This window comes from Fukomys damarensis, unplaced genomic scaffold (assembly GCF_012274545.1).
Source record: "Fukomys damarensis isolate Sample0158 unplaced genomic scaffold, DMR_v1.0_HiC HiC_scaffold_25, whole genome shotgun sequence".
Taxonomy (NCBI): domain Eukaryota; kingdom Metazoa; phylum Chordata; class Mammalia; order Rodentia; family Bathyergidae; genus Fukomys; species Fukomys damarensis.
The window spans coordinates 3,898,939-3,914,420 of record NW_022900937.1 but is presented as its reverse complement, the minus strand read 5'-3'; the positions used below and the strand labels follow the sequence as shown (position 1 = coordinate 3,914,420).

The 15,482-nt window shown below is 50.4% G+C and overlaps 1 protein-coding gene across 2 annotated transcripts in view; it reads left to right on the top strand.

Annotated features, from left to right (window-relative positions):
- Positions 1-12,232, top strand: part of LOC104874501 (cytochrome P450 2U1) — a 16,093-nt gene extending 3,861 nt beyond the window's left edge. Inside the window, exons 1-5 of one of the 2 annotated variants that reach the window (XM_010641541.3) lie at positions 1,581-2,798; positions 3,470-4,105; positions 6,730-6,891; positions 8,099-8,266; positions 9,204-12,232. In XM_010641541.3, coding sequence (XP_010639843.1) covers positions 2,633-2,798; positions 3,470-4,105; positions 6,730-6,891; positions 8,099-8,266; positions 9,204-9,382 — 1,311 coding nt within the window. In that variant the 5' untranslated portion in view covers positions 1,581-2,632 and the 3' untranslated portion in view covers positions 9,383-12,232. Of the gene's footprint in view, positions 1-1,580; positions 2,799-3,469; positions 4,106-6,729; positions 6,892-8,098; positions 8,267-9,203 lie in introns of those variants that run through there. The other variant, XM_010641540.3, reaches the window with a different exon arrangement.
- The last annotated feature ends 3,250 nt before the right edge of the window (positions 12,233-15,482 follow it).

Sequence of the window (15,482 nt, the reverse complement as noted above, 5' to 3'; positions counted from 1 at the left end):
TGGTGGTGCATGTATGTAATCCCAGTGCTTGGGAGGCTGAGGCAGGAGGATTGCTGTGAGTTCGAGACCAGCCTGGGCTACATAGTGAGTTCCAGGTCAGTCTCAACTACATAGTGAGGCCCTGTCTCAAAAAACAAAAAAACAAAACAAAACAAAAAAAGATTTTAAAAAGCACATTCTAGGGCTGGGGATTTGGCTCAGTGGTTCTGCCACCTGCCTCGCAAGTGCAAGGGCCTGAGTTCGATCCCCCGTACCCCCCAAAAAAAAGAAAAAGAAAGAAAAGCACATTCTAAGTAAGCAAGAAGTAGAGAGGAGCCATAGCTGTGCACCTACTGCCCTCAGGCCTTTTAGCCTCTCATAACTATCAGCATCAGAGCACAAAACCCAGACCCGTCAGTAAAGTGTGCTGGATGCTTCCTGACGCCGTTCCTGAAGTGTTAAACACGTAGCTGCCCTAATGCACAGTTCGCACTTAGGACTGAGGCAGGACAGGAAAAGTAAAGATAGGTAGAACCCTAATTTTAAGAGTGTACTTTAAAAAAGAACTGCGGCTTCAGAACACAGTTCACCAAGGTTTCAATGCCTTTTCCCTTTGTTGGTGAGTCCAGAAATTCCCTAAGGGACTTGCAGATGCCCTGAGCCTGTAAGTCGGGGTGCACTCTGCTGAGAGCCGAGGCAGCAGTCTCCCGGACCCCATCCTGAGTAGCTGGCGGGATCACTAAGCTTCGAACCCTGCAGATGGTTTGCTTCCTGAGGGGTGGGTCATTCCAGACTGCAGGGACACACAGCCTCCATCGCCATCTTGGGGACCCCGAGAGCACGTAACCGCCCCCCGCAGTGTGCTCTCCCGAGGGCACGCACCCCATTCTCCGTGTGTGCTGTCTTCACTTAGGCTAGGACCTTTCTAAGGCCTCTCGGCGTGGCCTGCAGTTCTCTTCTGCTCAGAGCCAACGGACCTGTAACTCTGGGTGGGGTGTGCTGAGCTCCGTCTTTCCTAGTTGGGGGCCTCCTTGGGCCCCATCGGGTGGCAAGATAACTAAAACTATGAGCAGAAATGACCCTTCGTCGTCTTCCAACTTACTACCAAAGCTTTTCTCTGGCTTGCTGACCTGCGTTAGAGGAAGCACTACTCTGATGAAAGTCTTTAGGGTTAGAGACCTGCCGCCCCTCTGTAATAGTTACTTGCTAAATATTAAAGGATTGGACATCATGAATTGTGTGTGCACGCGCACACACACACACACACACTCTGAGGCACACTGAACAGACCCCAGCACGTTATCTTTTTTAGATCTTAGGAAGTCAAGAGTACTTGAATTCATACGTAGCAAATGTTTTTTAGTATTTAAACCTACAAGCAACTTAGTTTTTTAAACATATCACATTTACAGTTTTCACATTTATATCCATCTAATTAATTTTTAACAGTGACTTCTGAGTTATTCACAGAACATGTAACATCAGATGAGCACACAAGTCGGAGTCCCAAGCCATTTCTTTTGCCAAAGGGGGAAAAAAACTTCAAAAAGTTACTCTACTTAGAAAACGGTAGGTGCTGTATCTCAGACACTTAAAATACTTCTGATTGGCTAGCAATGTAGGCAGAATAGGTCAAAAGTCTGAAATCACTCATCATTCAGAGGTTTGCTTAGGTCAGAACTAAAAGACATTTGGGTTTATGTTTTCTTTGGAGTGAATGTGGCATGTAGACAATTTACAAACAACTACACACGCAGACCCAATGTACAGCAATGTGAACACACACAAAGATTTGTCATTTACCAGTTTTTAAAAAGTTACACTGTTGACCTGATTTTCCTTACTCATTCTGTGGCTAACTATATATAGTTCCTCGCTGCAGCAAGGTGAGCAGTTTACCTGTAAAGGCATAGAACTCTTCCTCTGTGGGCTCCCTGAAGTTGTTCTACCTGCCTTAACTTCCAGATTGCAGTCAGTTGTAAACGGATGTTGCCCAGGGTTTTTAGCATATTTCCCAGGGCACTAAGACAGACAGCAGTCAGACATTCCCACATTTTCTCCTGCTTGCTGTCCACAGCCTGCAGTGGGTGAAAAGCAACCTGTTGGGGACGCTGGGGGCTGCAGGGATCCGAAGGCCGGCATCCTCGGTCGGGTTTCCCTGTTTCTCCTTGATAGGCAGTCAGACCGCGGAGGGCAGAGGAGGAGGTGAGGGAGAGACCCCGATTGTTAGCAGGTGGTTGGGGAATGTTTAAATGAGAGGACCCCTGCAGCACAGCCAGTGCAGAGCAAAGGGGACCTGGGGACAAAGCAGAGGAGATGTGGAAGCCCAGGGGGAGCGCGCCAGCCACTTCGGGGAGCACAGGAGGCCCTTGCTGTACATGGACCACCTGGGGAAATGTGGACGGTCCTCCAGATAGCACAGCAACACGCACGATCTAAATGCACACAACCAGGCAAAAATGAGCAAATTTACCAATTAAAAAAAAAGCTACAAAAGAAAGCAGCTATGGATATTGTCCTAGACAGTTACTCCAAATACCCGGCCCTTTCTGGGGATTGTACCTAGAACCATGGATGGAGCTGTATCCCCTCATCTTTGGCGGGGAGATGATGGGGGGACGGCCTCCCTGAGTTACCCAGGTTGGGCTCAAACATGGGGTCCTCCTGCCTCGGCCTTTCAGAGTGCTGGGCTCATAGGTGTGCGTCACCATGCCTGGCTCCAAGGAACCCTGAAGACAGCTGCACTCAGTCCAGAGCCCTTGAGTTGCGTCACCCGCCTGCGCTGCGCCATAGTACAGATGCTGTCATCCGAGTCGCAGGTACCGGGACATCTCCAGGGAGCTCCCAGGTGGCACAAGCGCGCAGTCCCCACACAAATCACAGACGCCATCTCCAGACCCAGCCGCGTCTCCGGCCTTGGGGTGTCTCCTCCAGACAAGCTGGGACTTAGAAGGCGTGGGTCCCACCTCCGCCCACCTGTCCGTCCCTGCGTTACTGTCCTCGCCCTGGTGCTCATGTTTGCAGCACGTGTTCCTGGCCTGAAGTGTTTTCTAAGCCTCGCCTCCCGCTTGTGGAATTGGAGGCTGTTTCACCACCCTCATTTTGCACATGGAAACTCGGTATTTCCATTTACCAGCAGACATGCCAATCCTGATCGCTTTCCAGCCTGTTTTCCTGGTTTGATTGGTGGTATTGTGTCATTAGATGTCTGCAGGTTTTCGTGTGTGCTGACCCTTCCTCCGGGCCAGTGGTCACTGTGTCTGAGCTTGGTGTGAGGGACGCAGTGTGCTTCCTGCTCGTGATCACCCACAGCGTTCTCTGTCCCCTTCGTTTGTAACTTTGGTTTTGTTTGGTTGAGACAGGGTCTCACTGTGTAGTTCAGGCTGCTCTTGAAGTCCCAGTCATTCTCCTGCCTCAGCCTCCCGAGTCTGGGATTCCAAGCAAGTGCTACCGTGCCTGGCTCACCCCCTTTCTCGGTGTCCTCCTACAGGGCTTGTGTTCGCACGCTACGGTCCTGTCTGGCGACAGCAGAGGAAGTTCTCGCATGCCACTCTCCGTCACTTTGGCTTGGGCAAGCTGAGCCTGGAGCCCAGGATCATCGAGGAGTTCCGGTTCGTGCAGCAGGAGATGCAGCGGCACGGTGACGCCCCCTTCAGCCCGGCCCCCATCATCAGCAACGCGGTCTCCAACGTCATCTGCTCCTTGTGCTTCGGCCAGCGCTTCGATTATGCGGACAGGGGGTTTAAGCAGCTGCTGGCCCTCATGTCCCGGGGCCTGGAAATCTGTCTCAGCAGCCAGGTCCTCCTGGTCAATGTGTGCCCCTGGCTGTACTACCTGCCGTTCGGGCCGTTTAAGGAGTTACGACGGATCCAGAAGGACATAACTGCCTTCCTGAAGCAAATCATCCAGGAGCACCGGGCCGCCCTGGACGCCGGGAGCCCCCAGGACTTCATCGACATGTACCTGCTGCACGCGGAGGGGGAGCGCGGCCGCCACGGCGGCAGCAGCTTCAGCGAGGATTACCTGTTCTACATCATCGGGGACCTGTTCATCGCCGGCACCGACACCACCACCAACTCCCTGCTGTGGTGCCTGCTGTACCTGGCGCTGCACCCCGATGTCCAAGGTAACTGGGGGGCAGGCTGTTTCGGTGAGGTGAGCCGCTTTGGGGACCTGCTGGCCCCAGGCTCTGAGTGCGTCCGCCGAGCAAGAGCAACGCATACTCGCATCCTGTGGGAGCCGGGAAGGTGCTGGCGGTGACACCGCGTTTTAGACGGGAGGCCTTATGGCTGGACGCGCTCACCCTGCTGATTTCTGCACGTCTGCTTCTCTGTGAAGTGAGTGGTGAGGAAACACGGTTAGAGAAGTGGGTACTTAGAGCTGAGCCCTAATGCTGTGTGCACCCGTTCGTCTTGTTTGCAGAAAGAACAGAAGCGCTGTGAGGTTGTGGGCTCGCACAGCTCCTCCCGGCACAGCAGCGTGGACGGGCAGCGCCGGGGCCGTCGGGAGGGTGGCGAGCAGAGTGCATTCCTTTGCACCCCTGCCACTGAGGATTTGCCCGGCACAAGCTTGTTTTCTGACAGCTCGCGAGATACAAGTCTGACCTGTGTTGCACAGGGCCTCCTGGCTGCAGTCCTAGAGGACACCCGTTTCCTTGCCACCCCAGGTCCCTGGCCTGTGGCCCCTTCCGCACTGTCAGAGCCAGCACGGCGCCATCTCTCTGGCCGTCCCTCTGCGTCCCACCCCTCTCGGCTCCGAACTCGCCTGACCACAGTCACGCGTTGCTTTATGGCAGTGATAATTCGGGTGACTTTGCCACTGTGCGAAAGTCCGAGTGTAAACTAGGACAACCGAATCTCACGAAACCGTTGTCATGGCCACGGTCAGTGTCTGACGGAAACGTCAGTGAGACACACGACTGCCCCGAGGCTGGGCCCAGTCACATCTCCACTGTAGTCCTCGTCGGGGTCACGTGGGGGATGCTTGCCCCTCAGTGTGGTGGAGGTGGCCCCGATGGCCAGTTAGGCCTGTCGTGTAGCGCATCCTGGAGGACGGTGGCGCTGGCCGAGGACCCAGCTGACTCCCACAGGAGCTGCCACGGCTCAGCTCTGAAGCGTCCCTTGCCGGCTCGGGTGTTGACAACTCAGTCCCAGCTGAAGGGGTGGTAGTGGAACTTGCAAGGTGGGGCCTGGCGGGAGGAAGGTGGGTCACTGGGGTGTGCCCCTTACAGGGACTGTCGGGACCCTGGCCCTTCTCCCACTGAAGTACGAGCCAGGTCCGGTCCCGCTTAGCTTCTGAGTTCAGACGAGACGAGGAGCATTTAGGGTGGTGTGGCTGTGGCTGGCCTCAGCCCCTTTGCACACTGCGGTGTGCCCCTTGCCTCACTGTTCTGCCACTGGCAGAGGGACAGGGGCAAGAGATCATGGACTGAAACCATGAACAAAACAAGCTCTTCCGCCTCAGAGGTCCCTTTCCTCAGGTGTTCTGTCGCGGTGGCGGGAATCTAATGCAGTGGATTTCTGTCAGAGCAAGCTCGGCCCCCACGCCTGGCTTCCTGCTCACCTCAGCAGCTGTCTCTCTCACACGCTCCTGCCGCAGTGCCGTCCATGTTGTAGGCAGCCCAGGTGCTCTCACCCAGAGCTGAGCACACGGGGCTGCCTGAGCGTGTGCTTTCGGCCTCCACACCATGAGTTAAAGAAACCTCTTTTCCCTGCTCCACACCACGTGAGGTGTCAAATTTACAAGGGGATTAAGTTGTAGATACCTTGGAGAGGCCATCGCTCTCCATGGATGGTCCTGTGCCATCTTTGATCGATAACTAAGTAATACATTAGCCCAAAATTTAACAGGTTAAGACACTGCCGTTGATTACTTTGCTTAGCTTCTGAGGGCCAGGAATCCAGGAGGAGCTCAACCTGGATGATTCTAGTTTGGGATTTCTGGTGAAGTCAGTCAAGATGTTGACTGGGCCGTAGGCATCTGCAGGCTGGACTGAGACTGAAGGACCCAGTCCCAGCGTGGCCACGGGCCGAACTTCCACTCCGATCTTCCCACGGGCTGCTTCACTTGGTGGTTGCCTTACCGCAAAGCGAGTGACTCGAGGATGAGTGACAAAGAGGACAGCCACTAATCTCAGGAGTGGCATGGCGTTGCTTCGCCCTTCATCTTGGTACAGAGCGGGAGGGGACTACTGCACAGGACAGCAGCCTGTGCTGGTCAGCGTTCCGTTACTGTAACAGAACGCCTGAGGTGATCCGTTCATCGAGAGGGATGTTCCATCTTGGCTCACAGTTTTGCCCATGGAAGGCAGCACATCGTGCCCAGCATGTGTGGTACAGCAAAGCTCTGCTTGTGTCCAGAGTGCAAAGGAGAGAGAAAGGAAAGGGCGCAGCCCCAAGGACCTAACCTCCACCTAGGCTCCTCCTCTGTTTCTACTACTTTTAATAGAACCACTTGGGACAGGACGTTAGCACACAGGGGCCTCAGGGACGTTTCAGACCCAAGCTGTAGCCGACTCCACGAGCAGGGTCAGGGGCCATCTTGGGCCATGATGTGTCCTCTCCATCTGTTCACACGTGAAGGAGTCTCGGCGCTCCTGCCTCCAGTGCTCTCTTCTGCCCCCGTCCTGTCTGCTGCCCCCATCCACACCCCAGCCTATTGTGGTGGGTGTGGGGAAAGCAGGTGGACGTGAGGGGCACATGCAGCTCTCCCCATGGCGAATCTTAGAGTTCCTTCTTTCCTCCCACACAGAAAAGGTGCATGGAGAAATCGAGAGGGTCATTGGCCCCAGCCGAGCACCATCCCTCACCGACAAGGCCCGGATGCCCTACACGGAGGCCGCCATCATGGAGGTGCAGAGGCTGACGGCGGTGGTACCCCTGGCCATCCCACACATGACCTCGGAGAAGACAGGCGAGTCAGGCTGTGTCCCAGTGCCCTCAAGGGGAGCGTGTGCGGTAGTGGCCTCTGTCACAGATCCTGGAACGTCCAGGGCTGTTTTGGGCTGTAGTTGTCCACTGACATGTGAACTACAGTGCCCGGACTGCTGAGTTTCATTAACAGCTCAACTGCATACATGCTTATACTAGAGAAACAAGTAATGTTATGTGTTTATCATATTTTGTTGTACTTCTGGCTTTTTTAGACAGGGTCCAACTATGTATTTCAGGCTGGCCTCAAAGTCACGGTATTCCTCCTGCTGCAGCCTCCTGAATGCCAGAGTTACAGGCCTGCAACATCAAAGTAACTAGAAAGCCCACCAGACAGGAAGCTCTGTAACAGTATCCATGGGTGGCTCTAGGTGACTCACACATGCTGGGTTCTAGACTTCTTCTCAAGCAACAAATCTTGACTTTCTAGAGTCTGCTGCATTAAAAAAAAAAAAAAAAAAAAATCCCACAGAGTTAACAAAGGTGCCTGTAGTCCACTTCACAGAAGAGCTGGTCTTCCCGTGGAATGGAGTTTCACCCGAAATTACCCTGCCTCGGTTTTTCACACTCTGCAACCAAAGCATAAACAATACAGAATTAGGAGGAGCTGATCCGATTCTGAGGTCACCGTTTCAGTGAAACCCCTTCAGTGGGTCGTGTCCAGATTGTCTTGGAATCCCTGTCAGGAAGGATTTGCCCTGTGGGGACGGCCACGATTCCGTGGGCTTGAGTGGACATGGGTCACTGTCGTCTCGGGCATGGGCTGGAGGCGCCACGGTGTGCACGGCATGTCCTCGGGCACTGTGTGTCAGCTGACCTCCCTCTCCACCCCCTGCCTTAGTCTGCCTTCCTCTGCTTCTTGCTGCGTACACAGCTCGAAACTGTCGCACTTCACATGAGTCTTAGGGCTTGCCATTCTTAGGGCATTACTTGAAGTGCCCTAGTATTTGTTCCAGTGTTTTCCCTTATTTTCATGGATTCCCTTGAGCCTGCAGCATCAGAGCCCTGTGCCCGTCACAGGCTGGGTCCCTGGTGGTGCAGACAGACCAGGTTGCCAGGTGCCAAGGGCTCCCTGCCCCGAGGACTGACTGTGGATTAAGATGCTGAGTAGGAAACTAGATTTTGCCCCCGACAGTGCCATGGAGGGAGAAGGTGAGCAGAATGAATGATGCTGTGTTTCTCCACCTCAGTTCTCCAAGGATTCACCATCCCGAAGGGCACGGTGGTCCTGCCCAACCTGTGGGCGGTGCACAGAGACCCGGCCGTTTGGGAGAAACCGGACGAGTTCCACCCGAATCGATTTCTGGATGACCAAGGACAACTTTTAAAAACAGAAGCCTTTATTCCTTTTGGGATAGGTCAGTAAAGCCTTTGTATTTTCACTGACATGATTTTAAAGAAGGAGAACTCGGGTAGGGTGTTGCTCAGCGGCAGAGCGCTGGCCTAGCCTGGGCTCGATCCTTAGCGTGCACCAAAAGAAAAGAGCACAACACGGGACAGAAAATCGCTTACTATTCCGTGGTGCTGTAAAGTGTTTCTGCATTGGCCGCTGGTGGAGGATGCAGGCAGTTTAGCTAAGGCGATTCTGTGTTCATCTCAGTACAGACTCGGGGCGGGGTAGGGTTAGTGCAGACCTAGAGTGTTTAAGGCCTGGTGCTCAGTCCCTGCAGAGGGCCAGGGCCAGGGCCAGAGAAGGGACGACAAGATGCACTGGGCTCTGGAGTGCTGGGAGCAACTTCTGACCTCTGCCCAGCTGGTGGGGCGAGCTCTAAAATCACGCTGTCCTTCTTAGGCTCCTAGGTGGGGTACATGGGATTCTTCTATGGATGAGGAGGGTTCCAGAGATTCCAATCTGACCGCCCCTCCTTGGTCTGCCAGGTGACAGCCAAGGACTAGACAGGGTCGGTGTCATCCTGGACCTGTCTACATTCTGCCCAGATTGGGACAGGCTTTTAGGAGTAGCAGCGAAAAAGTGACCATGGTGTGGAAAATTCTGTCATCACTCTCTGCAGGAGACTGGTTTATATGGCGATTTTATTTTAAAACTTTTATCTGCATTCAAAACACCCAATTTAGGTGAGTTAGGTGTGTTATAAATTTCTGCCTTCTGCCAGGTGTGGTGGCGCATGCCTGTAGTCCCAGCACTTGGGAGGCTGAGGCAGGAGGATCACCATGGATTGGAGGCCAGCCTGGGCCAGCCTGAACTACATAGGGTGACCCTGTCTCAAAACAAAACAAACAAGAATTTGTACTGAATGAGGCAGCGGGCCCGCGTCCCAATCTCTCCCTCTCCAGGAAAGCGGGTGTGCATGGGCGAGCAGCTGGCCAAGATGGAGCTGTTCCTGATGCTCGTGAGCTTGCTGCAGAGCTTCACCTTCTCGCTGCCCGAGGACGCCGCGGAGCCCGTCCTCACCGGGAGATTCGGCCTCACTTTAGCCCCTCATCCATTCAACGTCGTCGTCTCTAAGAGATGAGAGATGACACCAACCTGCGTCCCGTGGAGACCTCCTGCTCCTGACCGCGGGCCTGGCACCAGGAAGAGGCCGGCAGAGCTCGTGGTGTTCTCGCCTGAAGCCGGACGCCGGGCTGTGTGCTTCCCCGGCACTGTGCCGTGGCTCCCACCCTTGAGCCGTCGTCCTCCCACAGTAAGGTGAGACTCGAACTCGCTTCTGTCTGCGCTCAGCAGAGGCAGGCTGACCAAGACGTCCTTCCGTGCTGGAGACGCCCTCCTGCTAGCTCCTGAAGACCCCTGACGACATCTGTCTTCCGCTGTCTGAGGGCTGAGGTGACACTGAGGTAGATCTGGTTTCCTAAAGCACAGGTGCTGTGTCCCTGCTGTAACCATCCTTCATTTGTGACTTCAGTTTTCAGTTTCTGTAGATAGAATTAAATGGGCCATTGTCCTGTACGCTGAGGAGAGAAAGCAGTCGGAGTTCCCAAGTTCCCGCGCAGGGCTGCTGCGCTCTCCTTCGGGGGCCCTGAGTGGTGGGCGGGACCGTGATGCTGGCCTTGACCAGGAGGGCTTTCCCTGGCCCCGTGATCGAGTGCTCTGCGGACAAACTCTCGGCTGGGAGCCCTGCCCGTGGGCATCCGGAAATGGTGCTCTCTGGCCAGGCTGGCAGAAGGGAGGCTGTGCCGTGGAGCCTGCCGGACCCCTTCTGAGGCTCCTGCTGCCCCGCGCAGGGAGGATGCTGGCGCAGTGGGGCAGCTGTACTGACTTCTCTGTTCCCCATACTGTGTGACTGTCACTCTTAGGGGCCAGCTGGGGCAGAGTGCGGAGGCTTGGGTGACAAATGCCGTCTCTGGGTCAGACCTCTGGACTGGACTGTGCTCCCTGCTGTCACTTGGTCCCAGCGAGCCCGACAGCCGTCCTCTTCCCAGTGGGCTCCTTGTAGCAGAGGGAGTGCCAGCGGTCACAGCACCTGCTTTCCCTGGCAGGGAAGAGCACTTAAGGGAAAGTTCCACTCCATTTCTTTTCCATTTTTTGTTTTTGGAAGACAAGGTCTCACTATGTAGTTCAGACTAGCCTTGAACTTGCTATGTAGCCCAGGTTCAACTGAATGGTGATCCTCCTGCCTCAGCCTCCTGAATGCTGATATTACTGATATGCACCTCCATCCATTTCAGTATGACCTACAGGTGGCATTTTTGTTGCTTAAGGGGTGTGTGTGTGTGTGTGTGTGTGTGTGTGTTTGTTAAATACCAGGGATCAAACTCAGGATCTTACCTTGTACTTGCAAGGCAGATGCTGGAACCACTGAGCTAAATCCTCACCACTTAATCAGTATGTATTATTTGTTATTGTCGGTTTAGACCACATTTTTTAAAAATGGCTAGACTTCTGTGCATCGTTTGTAACAACCATTTTAAACCCTGACCAATGCCTTAGCTGAGAAGCGTCTCACAGGGTGAAGGGTCCTGTGCTTGTTCTTTCCTGTGGTGGAAGTGGCCCCTGTGCTCCTGATAGAGAACAGGGAAGAAAAGATTCAGAGAAGTCCTTGGAGAATGGAATGGAAAGCAAAGCGGGAAGCTGAACTGGGGCAGCTGGGCTGGGAAGGCCTCCTGCGCCCATCCCTCTCTCTAGCCGTGTCCGGGTCGGCACAGACCCGATCTTCTGAGCTCCCCGTCACCGGGCAGCTGGGGTCTGGGCGTCCTCAGGACCACTCTGGGGGTGAGGGTAGGGTGAGCCTTTGCCGAGCACATTCCTGGGCAGACTCCTGCCTGCTCATGGAGGAGAAGTAGCCTACGCTGAGCGGAAACCCAGGAAGAGGCGTTGCTTGGTCTTTGAGGCTGGTTCTCAGCGTCTTTTCCCGCACCAGGTTTCCCCCTTAGGACTGTCACTAAGCACTTCAGATACAGAATCACGAAACACAGCCTAATCTTGGTCTTTTAGTGCCTTGAGGGTTTTTTTGTTAAGAAAGGCTAATCAACTAAATGCAGAGAAAGTGAGCAATATGGAGGGCAGACAGGGATTCAAGTGGGTGGCGCCCTGCCAGCGGGGTAGAGTCCGGCAGGAGTTCATGTGCTTTTGAATTGCACTAATCACTCAGCATTAACAGGTTTCTTACTCCTTAATTTATACATGGATTTTCAGTATTTCTGACCAAAGAGTTTGTAGCTTAATTGAAAAGAAAAAAAGAACTGCTTTGAGACTGTCAGAATCAGTTTATTAAACTTTTAAATACAGTGCCTCAAAACTGCAGCATTTTTAAAAAGACCTTTATGTGGCACACTGCTGAAAGGACTCTTGATGCTTTCCTTGAACGTACTGACGTTTCACTATTTTCGCACTTCATGGTTTATCAGAACTATACAAATGACTGTAGTGTGTTTTATAAGTCTGCCCAACACTTCACTTTTAGCCCTCATCTTTACCAGTTTTTGATGCCTTTAGAAAACCTTGTATTTTAAAGGAGATAGTGTCATATCTGGTTTTTTGATTTAACTGCTAAACAAAATTTTCATTTTTACCAAGTATCAAGAAAACAAGAAGAAACAAAGCAGCAGTCCTCCAGAGAGAGAGAGAGGAGGCCACAATATGGTCTGGGTGCAGTCATGAGATGAGAGCGCTGTTCTAAAATATGCCACACAGCTAATGTCACAAGGCACAGAGGTGGGGTGTGCCTTCCCACAGCCCAGCCCTATTCAGAGAAGCACAAGCCTCCCGCCCTGTGACATGGCACTGAGGACTTGTCCCTGAGGCCCTGCAGGGACCCCACAGCTACCATCATAACCAGCAGGGGAGTTGGAAAGCTTCTCCTCAGGGCTAAGGGCAAGGACGCCCACCCTCACCATCTGTTAACAGATACTGCAAGCCCAGCCACAAAGACAATACATAAAAATACCCAGCTCGGGAGCAAGCAGAATTATCAGTTTGTGGGTGATCTGACCATGTGTGTAAACACTCTAAAGCATCAACAAAAACACTTAAAATAAACAAATTCAATAAAGTTCCAGGATACAAAATTAACACAAAAATTAGTGGTGTCTTTTCTGTACTGAATACAAACTATCCAAAAAGAAAATTAAAATAATCCCATTTATATTAACAAGAAAAAGAGTTAAGAATAAACCAAAGAGGTGAAAGACTTGAATTCTGAAAGTTATGAAACACTGATGGGAATTAAAGACATAAAAAATGAAAGACATCCCATGTTCATGGATTTTAATAGTAAAATACATCCCACGTGGATATGATTATATATTGCAAACATATATTCATAAAAAAAAGCAAAATGGTCATAGTCTCCAAAGTGATCCACAGTGTAACCCTAATGAAATCCTAATGGCATTCTACACAGGTACAGAAAAAAATCTAAGACACTTAGGGAACTTCGAAAGACCACAATAGTACAAGCATACTAGCAAGAATAAGTATGGAAGCATCACTCTTAGTTTCAACATATATTACAAAGATAGAGGAATGTAAACAATATAGCATTGTCATAAACATATCGGCCATGACTGAAATATATGGTTAATGGTATTAAAACTTTATTACAGTAAAAGACATGAGCCTTACAGACTGGTAATAGTATGAGATTTTAATAAAGGTGCTTGAATGGCTAATATGTGAAAAGACATTCAGCACTGGTAGAAATTAGGGAAATGCACTAAGTGTATCTTTTCACACTTGCTAGGACTGCTATGGTAAAACAGGGAAACGAGCAGGTGTTGGTGAAGACATGGGTAACATGGGATCCTGGTACGCTGCTGGTGTAGTCATTTTTGAAAGCCTTGTGGTTCCTGAAAAAGTTAAACGTAAGCCTTGCACAGTGATGTTCCTGCCGTGGAGCCATCACCCTAGACTGACTACCCTGCAAACGTGAGCCACATAAACCTCTCCTTTAAACTGTGGGTGTTGAGTGATGGGGAACGTGATGGTGAAGCTACTACAGTAACTATTTCGTGCACTTGATACATGGCCCACAGCAGTCCCTGCTCATTCAGTGCGGCCCAGATAAGCCAGATGGTAGACACCCGTGCTCTAAACCCACTTAAAGGCGTTGGTCATACCATTCGATAATGTTAACAAAAAAATCACTGAGTCGTACACTTAAATGGGTAGATTTTATGATACATAAAATAAGCCTCAACAGGCTGAATTTTTTAAAAAATGAAGTAACATGGTGACCAAATGCAATACCTGGCCCTAGAGTACATTCAGTATGGGAAGGAAAAATAACTATAAAGGATATTATTGGGTCGATGAATTAAACTGGAATACAGATAACAGATCAGACAGAGATGTGTTATATTAAATTCACTAACGTTGATGCCTACACTGGTTATGTAAGGAAACTACTGTCTTATGAAACATATCCCCAAATATTACAGGTCAAGAATCACGACGTGGGTAACTTACCTTTAGTCAGTCCTGAATTTATCTGTCTATATACAGAAAATAGCTAAAAGCAGAACAATTGGCAAAGCAGGTGTGGCAGAATGTTAACAGTAGGTGAGTCGGGATAGATAATTCCTTTGCATTGTGTTTATTCTTGCAAATCTTCTTTGCTCTTGCAATGATTTATAAACCAAAAGTCAAAGTTCACTAATGCAGGTTTGACCATGATTTCATAACAGGATCCACCCTTACGTGGCCCCGCCTCCATTTCCAATTTCATCTTCAGGTATCGAAATGAACCCCAGGCTTTGGTAATTCTACATGGATTGCATTTCCACCCTCCACCTCTGTTCCTTCTCTCAATGTATTCTCTTTCCTTTCCATCTGGTTCATTATTTTAACACTTTCTCTGCTTTTTTTTTCTTTGGTTTTTGAGACAGGGTCTCACTATGTAGATGAGACTGACCTAGAACTGTGCAGCCCAGGCTGGTCTCAAACTCAGTGATCCTCCTGCCTCAGCTTCCCAAGGGCTGGGATTAGTTGTGCGCCACCATACCTGGTGAAAGCTTTCTAATGATCTTGAAAACTTCAGTGTTTGTGCTTACAGGATCTAGGTGAGCATGCTAGTTAAAAGTAACTACACTCACGTACACCTGAGTTCAAGTTCTGCCCTGGAAGGAAGCCTCTTAGACCTAGGCAAGTTATTTACTTCTCTGTGCCTCAGTTGTCTCACATGTAACATGGGGATGAAAGCACTGATGTGTCTTACATGAGTACTGGGTGTAAATAACAAAATACACATAAACTCTCTATCACGCAGTCCGGCAAGTGAGCATTTATCCAGTGTTAAGTGTTACTCTTGCAACACATTTCCTCACGAAGCCACACACCTCCCACAGCCTCACACTGCACTCTGGAAAGCATTTAAACATTGCTGTCACAGTTCTATTTTCATTTCACCTACTTTGGCAGGAACTGTTTTGTTTTGTTTTTGGTACAGGGGTTCGAACTTAAGTCCTTATGCTTGTGTGGCAGGTACCAGAATGACTGAGCTAGATCTCCGGCCCTGGCAGGAACTTTTCGAAGGGTGACCACAATCCAGTCACTTCTTTTTTCCTAGCACTTAGTGTCTCACGTTCAGTATACAGATGAATAAGAAATGTGTGCTGCCCTCAAGAACCTGCTACTGCAAAATTAATGGTTTTACTTTTTAAAGTGAAATGAGAAGTCACTATTAGCTTTTTTTCATTCTAAGAGTTTGGCTCTGAAGAATGCCTGAGAATTAGAATTAAGGCATATTTTAATTCTGAGTTAGCCTTTAATTCACTTTTAGGTTAACTAGCAATTGGGATCATTGTGAGGTATACTTTGGAAGTACTTTGGTTCTTTGTGGCTAAATTTAAGTACTTAAAGAGCATTAGAATAAACAAAGTTTGGAGCAGAGGTCCAAACCTATGGCATGTGTCGCAGCAACTTGATTTTATCACTGAAAGCTCTAAAAGGTTTGCCATCTCTGGTTTAGAGTACTGGGGCCAGATTTAGAAATTTGGTCTTTATCCTGTGCACAAAGCTTTTAACCACTTAATAATTTACTCCTAGTATCACTCCAGCAGTGTTTTCATGTACTGACTATCCTGAGTGTCACTCAGGCAAGTGTCATTTCAACCACTCATATTAAACAAATTTGATAAAATTATCATTTTCATATTTCCTGTTATCTTATAAAAAGG